This window comes from Kryptolebias marmoratus, linkage group LG24 (assembly GCF_001649575.2).
Source record: "Kryptolebias marmoratus isolate JLee-2015 linkage group LG24, ASM164957v2, whole genome shotgun sequence".
Classification (NCBI taxonomy): Eukaryota; Metazoa; Chordata; class Actinopteri; order Cyprinodontiformes; family Rivulidae; genus Kryptolebias; species Kryptolebias marmoratus.
In genome coordinates this window covers 163488-171412 of record NC_051453.1, presented here as the reverse complement: position 1 = coordinate 171412, position 7925 = coordinate 163488, and the positions used below count along the sequence as shown (strand labels likewise).

The window sequence follows — 7925 nt, the reverse complement described above, 5'->3', positions numbered from 1 at the left end:
CCCCCCCCACACACACACACACACACAACCCCCCTCCCGCGTGACAACCTGTTCTCATTTCAACTTCTGAAAACAAACTGGAAGATCCAACTTTAATGCCCCGCTGTTGTTTCTGGGGTAAGAGTAGCACCCGCGTGAGAACTGGGAGGGGTCGCGGGGGGGCCCTTAATTGCAACATCAAACAGTGGTGTCGTCAGCGGTACGTGCCAAGCACCGCCTGCTCCAAAATAAATATTGACGTGATTGTTGTATTTAAATGAGCGGCATGACCGGGCACGGACGGGCCAATCAGAGCGCATCTTATTATTACACCTTCTTTTCAGGAATCATTCATAACGCCGATGCGTCAAACACTCACAGAGCTATAAATACGGCTGCGCGCGACGCACAGTTAGACATTTTCCCCTCAAATCAAACGAAAGACAGCGGAGCAGGAACCGCGGGAGATCCGGCTTTTTCATCTGCACATCCTCTCTGCCTTCCTCTGCGGCTCATTTTCCACATTTAGTACCCAGATAATGCCGGCTATGCGCGGACTGCCTGTGCAGCACGTCGTGGTGGCAGCTGTGTGCCTCGCGCTCCTCACTGTGACGCTGGGGTCCCCGGTGGTGGGGCCAGAACCGATCCGGTGCGCCCCGTGCTCTCCGGAGAGGCTGAGCCAGTGTCCGGCGGTGGCGCCCGGGTGCGCCGAGGTGCTGCGGGAGCCCGGCTGCGGATGCTGCCTCGCCTGCGCCCTGAAGGCAGGGGAGCTGTGCGGGATCTACACGGCGCCGTGCGGCTCCGGACTGAGGTGCGCCCCGAGACCCGACGACCCGCGGCCGCTGCACGCCCTCACCCGCGGACAAGCCGTGTGCACGGAGAGCTCCGCGCCGCAGCCCACCCCCGAGCCTCAGGCACAAGGTAGGCCTCCAGCACCTCCACCTCACACATCTCTGCTGCACCGCTGGAGTGAGAGCCTCACATTCATTCATTCATTCATTCATTCATTCATTCATTCATTCATTCATTCATCCATTTACTCATTCATTCACCCATTCATTCATTTCTCCATCAGATCAGGAAGAGCCCGAGCCGGAGATGGACAACTCAGCCATCATCTCGGACCCCGGCTCCAGTCACTACCTCCCGGGTCTCAGCAAGCCCCACGACCCGCGGGTTCTCGCCGACGTGCAGGAGAGCATGAAAGCCAAACTCATCGCCATCCGCAGGAAGCTGATGGAGCAGGTGAGGCTCGGAACCGGCACGAGGGGGAGGATTTTCAGAGACCCTCTGCCTGCGCCTTGTGCTGCTCAAAGTTTTTGGGAGGTTGTGGGAGAGGAAATGTGCTACCTGAAATGTTGGGGGATTCACTTGTTACTACAAGTTTTATTTGCAGTTTAATGACAGTCCACGTGCTTGCTGATGATAAAATAGTTAATATTACTAATTATTTTTTCTGTTAACCCTTTCCTCTCCTGTTTTCGTTGCAGGGTCCGTGCCACCTGGAGCTGCAGACAGCTTTAGACAAAATTGCCAAATCCCAGGAGAAATTAGGAGAGAAGCTAACCAGATTCTACCTCCCTAACTGTGACAAACACGGCCTTTACAAACCCAAACAGGTTGGTTCCTTTATTGGCTCAGTCCATGACAATAAATCGACCACAGATGTGAACTGTTAGTGGTGGTGGGGCTAGAGATTTTTCCTTGGTGTGGTAAAGGTGGGGCAGAGTTTATTGTCTTAGGAAAGGCTTACTTTTAGACTTAATTTCATGTACTCAGATTATTTGTATATTCAAATACACAAAATACATGAAACAACATTTAACCAGGTGCTACTTGTCAGCAACTTCATTTATCATTTCACCAAAGACCCACTTTCAGTTTTTCTTCTAACAATTGTATCAACACAAATTTCATTTTTAGCATCATTTAAAAAATTAAATACCAAAACATTTGGTGCATCACTGATTAAACAGCCTCAACAAGATACTGACAGTAGAGAAACTGCATTTATTGTGCAAATGAGTTGTGAATGACAATCTACTGAGCTGAAAGGCAAGAGTGGCCAAATGCTAGCTAAAAGTAGCAAAATGCTAGCAACAAACAGAAGTAAAACACTAGCTGAAAGCAAATTAGTAGAGCTAGTGGTAGTAGTCTTAGCATTAGTAGAATTAGGGGTAGTAAAGTTAGCATTAGCAGCATTGGTCAGTTTTGTATACAGCATGAACAGTTAAAATAGCAGAAAGTTTGCTGCAGTAGCTGGATGCCAACAAACAGCTCGTCCTGCAGGACGGGACAAGTGTGCCTCGTGTTTGCAGTGAGGCTGAAAGCAGTGGAGTAAGTTTTTTTTCTGTTTCTGTTTCCCTGCAGTGTGAATCGTCTCTGGACGGACAGAGGGGTCGATGTTGGTGCGTGAACTCCTGGAACGGGAAGAAGCTTTTAGGTTCCACCGACCTACCTGCAGACGCCGAGTGCCCTTAAAGAGAAAGATCAACCTCCTGAAGCAGATCTCACTCAGAAGAAGAAGAAGCAAGCCACTGATTTTTCTTTTCCCTTTTTTTGGTAGCTGTTTATTTATTGATCTTGTCCATGGTGGTGTTTAATTCAGGTACACTGTCATTGTGGGACTGTGGGTCCCAACCACCCTGAAGCCCCCCTCCCCCAGCTCCCCGTCCTTCCTTCAAACCCCCGTCCCAAAGAGAACAAAAAACTATTTTTGTTTTGCTGGAAAGGAGATTTAATATTGATGCATTTACTTCTGCTCTTCAGCCTTATTTATTTTTGATTTTCTTTTTGCATTTTCTTTTGTTATTTGTAATTATTCATGAGTATTTATATCTTTTTTGCCTTATTGTTATTATATTATTATTTTTATGAGTGTGTAAATTGTATATATGTATTTTGGCCCTGAGAAACTCCACTGCTGAGTTGAGCTCGCTCTGCCCTAAAAGGAGTTATCTGGAGGTTTGATTTCTTCAAACCAAGCAGGAACAAAAGCACTGAGTGACCAAATGTCATTTAGAAGTTCTTCTAAATGATTCTTTCTTTTATGTCATCTTTTGAGGGTTTTTTTTATCATTGTACTTTTTATTTTTTGATATGATGCATCAGCTCTTGTCGGTGAATGCAAAACTGTCAGTTGGGAATCCTTCACACTCTCAGAAAATATTTCCCATGGTTCCATGGGGCTGCAGATAGCATGACAGGTGGCGACTCCCTGCGCCGCCTCTCAGACGGGTATTTCTACATTAACCTACCTCCAATATTTACGTGTCTGCTGCCATTTTTGTGTTGATGTATCTGTCGAAAAAACAAAGACTTGCTATGTTGTTTTTGTTGCTGTTCTCTTTGACCACATGGCCACAAAGAGCCAGCCCCGCAGTGAGCCGTGGCGCTCCGGCTCTGTCTACATGCTGCTGTTGGAGAGAGAATTGTTGTGTATGTGAGTCTATTCCAAAGTGCTCACTCATGTGTATGTACACTTTTGTAACTGAGCTGTAATGTAAGAACAAAGGTGATATATTTAATAAAAACATTAACCTTAGCTGTGCTCCTCAGACTGGTTTAGTTTGGTACATAAAACAAGAAAAGTCCACCCCAGAATATAAGAAATGAGCTGGTCTTTGAATAATTCATCATCAGTGGGGCCACCTCAGTTCTTGCTGTTCTGGAGCATCCAGGTGTGTGTTAAAACAACACCAGGGCGGAACGACATCGGCAATGACCTTAGAGAAGCTGCTGTTTCTGCCCATTAATCTGGGAGGGGTCAAAGGTTGTTTCCAAACTATCAGGATTCCATCATTCTTCTTATTATTATAAGAACAACAGGACAATGATCCCAAACACGGCAGCTAGTCTACAACAGAACGGCTCAAAAAGAAAACGGTCCAGTCAGGGTCCAGAACCTCAACCTGACTGAGCTTCAGAGAGCTGAGCAGAAATCAATGAGCTGAAGCAACGCTGGAAAGAAGAGTGGGCCACAACTCCTCCAAACAGAGAACCACTGAGAGTTCTGCTGCTGGAGGAGGTTCTACAAGCTGCTGGGTCAGGGGCAGCTTTTCCATTTTGTTTTGTCTAACAAAAATTACTTAGAGGATAGATTGAGGAAAGATTTGAATAAATTTAAAACCAGATCATTTTAAAATGAAAATGAATAAACATATACCAAAATTTAAAACCAGATCAGTTTTTATTGCCCTGATGTGTATCTGGGGAGGGTGGACTTTCTTTTTCCCATGACTTGAAGTATGTCCTGATGCACTCGTGCAACATATTGCCAACATCTGGTGTGTTGTTATCACAGATCTAAAGTGCAGGTTGTTGTCTAACTTTAGCCAGTTCAGCTCAGCGCTGCCTTTTGACCTGCTCTCTGTTTGCCTTGGTCGGGCACAGGAATGTGCCTCAACCTCTCGTGCCCACTGCCAGCCTGCCTGGCACCACCTGATTTATTTTTGTTCATTACAAATTGAACCCTTGCTTCATCCTTATTGACACATTCCAAGACTGAGGGGAGCCTGATTGCATTCGAGGGCAATTTTTTTTGCCCCGATCGCCTGTAGAAACAGAAATGTTCACCATTGAAAGTCACAAAAAGGAACCTCAGACAGGCACTTTAAAATGTGTTCACTTTTTATTTAAAAAATGACATTAAATACAAATTATATTTTGATTCAAAATCATTTTCCTTTTCTTGGAGAAAACATTAGCTTTATGATTTGTAGCTTGTACCATGAAAAACTTTAAAAGGATAAAACATAATACATTACCCGTGAACAGAGAGGGGGCTTCAACTTAAGAAGTACAGAAAAATGTAAAGTGTTACAAAAGTGTGACCCTGGCTCTGCACTAACAGACTGAAACAAGATGGCTGGGTGTGCACGGAGAGGTTCACCGTAAACCTCCCGAGTGTCAGATGGATCTGCCCGAGGCTTCGAGTCGCCTGCAGGGCGCGGACGTTCAACAGAAGGAAACAGTTCTTTTAAAAACAAAACATTCATTAGTGATTATATTCCCCAAAATACACTGAATCATAAAGACTTTGCTGTGCAATCGATGAGTCACTGAATCGTTCAGAAGAAAACCTAGTTTGGATCAGCTTATAATTCTTTCATAGATAAATAATTTTTATTTTTAAGTACTGTACATGATGTCTAGTCAGACACAAAGCTGGCCAGAAAATACTACTAATAACAATAATAATAATTATAATAATAATAATAATATATAAAAAGACACACGTAAAAATATCAGGGAGGGAATAGCTTAAACATATTTTATGTATGTTCCTCCCTTATATCAAGTCTTTAAATCGATGGGGTTTAGCACCAACAGGCTGGCTGTGAGTTGCTGCTGTCTGAGCCGATTTGGTGCTACCGAGCTACTGGGCAGGCGTTCTCCCGTCGTCTCTCCACGTTTCAAGTCTTTACACAGGATGTGGGAGAACATCGGGCAGGAAGCTCCGCAGGGAGGACCACGCCTCCTTTCTAAGACCCCCCGCCATTTGTGTGAATGCATATTTGGTGCTGCGTCCACCTTGTGGAGATTTGTTGGCATATGATCATACAAGCTCTTTTTTTTCTTTTCTTTTCAAAGAAACAAAAACACCAACAACAACAAAAGAAAATAGTTGCACTGAATGGAAAATTTCCGAGGGCTGTTTGCTAAATTTGCTGTCAGATGTGCTGGTCTAGTTTCTTTTTTTATCATTATTTATTTTCATTGCTTTTCCTCCCTGGGATATTATTGTTTTCTTACAATATCACACTGTTGCATCTGACATTACCTCCCAGGAAAGGTATGCAGGAGCGGATCGGTCCAATTGTCTTTAACTGCATGCATTGACGAGTAGCAGCGCAGCTAAAGTGCTTTAAGTGCTTGTGCTTGAAGCATAGGGGCAGCTGGCACCTGCAGCAGAGCGAAACGGTCACACCGGGCTTGACCCGTAAAAACAAGCCAACACCATGTTGCACCACTGACAGGAAGAGGAGGGGAGGAGGGCAGGGACCAGATAGGACATGGACCTCAGAGCTGCATCACAAACGAGGGACAAGAATGAAGGCAAAATGTGTGAGGAAAGAGAAAGGAGAGAAAAGAGACTCTGACCAAATCGATACCTAAGACTGCAGGGTGAGAGCACTTCAAACAGAAAAACTTGGCAGTGAAATCTGTATTTATTAAAAAAAATGTAAACATGCAAGGACATTAAAAGTAGTTTGTAGCTTCCACCTTTATCAGCTCATCTGATCTTACTGGGTTGCAGTTGTTGGTGACTAGTTGGAGACACAAAATCAAGAAAAAATAAGCAAATTCGCTCTTGGAATCACACTGGATTGGTACTTGCTGCATGTTTGCATAAGAACAAAACTGCAAAAAAAATTACGCCATTCCTGCAAATTGCATGCAAACTGTTTTGTTGCATTTTAGTTGCTGTCCTAATTAAGGTGCCACTTGGTGACTCAAAATTGCAAGAAAATATGTGAGTCTCACTGAACTCTGAGTGTTTGCACCCAAGAGCCCATGGAGCTGGGCGTTTTGAGCAGCCAGTTCTTTAAAATCATGAGCTATTTTCATGTGCACCGCTTGCAACGCTGTATTCTTGACCTCGCACATTATTTCTTTGTGGCTTTGCACCCACCACCATATTTCTGATTTAATCTGCTAGAGTAAACTTTAGAAATAAAGATTGGCAGACCAGTGTGACTGGTAAACAATTATTACAAGTTTATCATCATAGAAGAGCTCCCATGAAGCTGCGATGATCTTCAGATGAGTTGGAGACGTCTGCAGCAAAATTCAGTTGGAGATGCCCTCGACTACTTTGGGACCATGTTGAGATAAAACTTGTACTGAATTTTTGAACATGTTCAAAACTGAAGCGACAGGACCATGTGCCTCTGCATCTCACACGAGGAAGTTGTGAGGCATTCTGGAGAAACTCGGGAGACGCCCTCATGGATGTCGTTAATCCTGTCAGTAAGATGACAAAGGCTTTAATTTTTAATTTTTTAATATTTTGCCGAATAATCTGTCTCCAACAGCTGCTGTTGTTTTAAAGGTGCAAGCTGCAAACTTGATAAGCCTGATTCTCAAAAGGGTAAAATGTTTCAGGAAACTCATCCTTGCATCAAGGACCACAGAGGTTTGAGGGGATTATAGGCATCAGACGGTTTGCTTTTAAGGCACTTTAACTGCACAGTTTACCTCCTTCTCATTTGCTCAAGTGATAAGAAGGCAGAGAGGAAGACTGAACGTGGTGACCACAATAAACTTAGAAAAACAATTAGACACATCTGTCATTTTATATTGTTTCATTTGAGAATGGATCTTGTCCCAGAGATTGTTGTGTTTTCCTGCATTGTTTGACGAAGCAGGGACTCCCTAAACTGAGCTTCGTCCCATGTTTTTACAGATAAACGGTTTGGGGAAAGCACATGCACTCACACAGACAGGCAGCTGTGAAAACGGAAGTTATGCAGGCGCTCATGGATTAAAAACACACAAACTCATGGTTACACACTTACAACAGACACACAATAGAAATAGTGTTGGTGCGACTCTTTTTTCAGGCGGGGGGGCGGGGATCACAGTCACAAGCGTCGTTAAAGTGAGTGGAAAAGTCCCTCCTTCCTCTCCCTCTAAAAGAATAGTGCAGATGATAAAATTCTTTCTGTCCTCTCGTTCTCTCAGCATTTAGCTTAATCGTTTGTTGTTTTTTTTGTATGTTTTGTTTTTTTTAAAGAAAGGATAGAGGGTCCCTCAGCCCGGGACAGATAGCTATAAAGGACAGGAGGCTGTGCTCCACCCCTCCCCACCCCATCCCCGTTGTTCATCCACCCGGTCCTCTGACAGAAACGGGACCTGAAACCAAAGGTCCGAACTTCCTTCAACTGTTTACATCAATCTACAAGCGAGAGCAAAGTCGGTTGTTTCTTTCGTTCCCTCTCCCC

The 7925-nt window shown here is 44.2% G+C and overlaps 1 protein-coding gene across 1 annotated transcript; it reads left to right on the top strand.

The window, feature by feature from the left end:
* The first annotated feature begins 347 nt into the window (after positions 1–347).
* On the top strand, positions 348–3523 carry igfbp1a (insulin-like growth factor binding protein 1a). The gene is made up of 4 exons (XM_017437081.3): positions 348–900; positions 1055–1224; positions 1470–1598; positions 2350–3523. The coding sequence occupies exons 1-4, from the start codon at positions 519–521 to the stop codon at positions 2458–2460; spliced, it is 792 nt and encodes a 263-aa protein (XP_017292570.1). The 5' UTR covers positions 348–518; the 3' UTR covers positions 2461–3523.
* The last annotated feature ends 4402 nt before the right edge of the window (positions 3524–7925 follow it).

Bases quoted from the DNA above. Each gene is read 5' to 3' on its own strand.
- igfbp1a (XM_017437081.3), top strand. From the start codon at position 519: ATGCCGGCTATGCGCGGACTGCCTGTGCAGCACGTCGTGGTGGCAGCT. The intron at 901-1,054 runs GTAGGCCTCCAG...TTTCTCCATCAG, and splicing joins CCCCGAGCCTCAGGCACAAG to ATCAGGAAGAGCCCGAGCCG. The intron at 1,599-2,349 runs GTTGGTTCCTTT...GTTTCCCTGCAG, and splicing joins GCCTTTACAAACCCAAACAG to TGTGAATCGTCTCTGGACGG.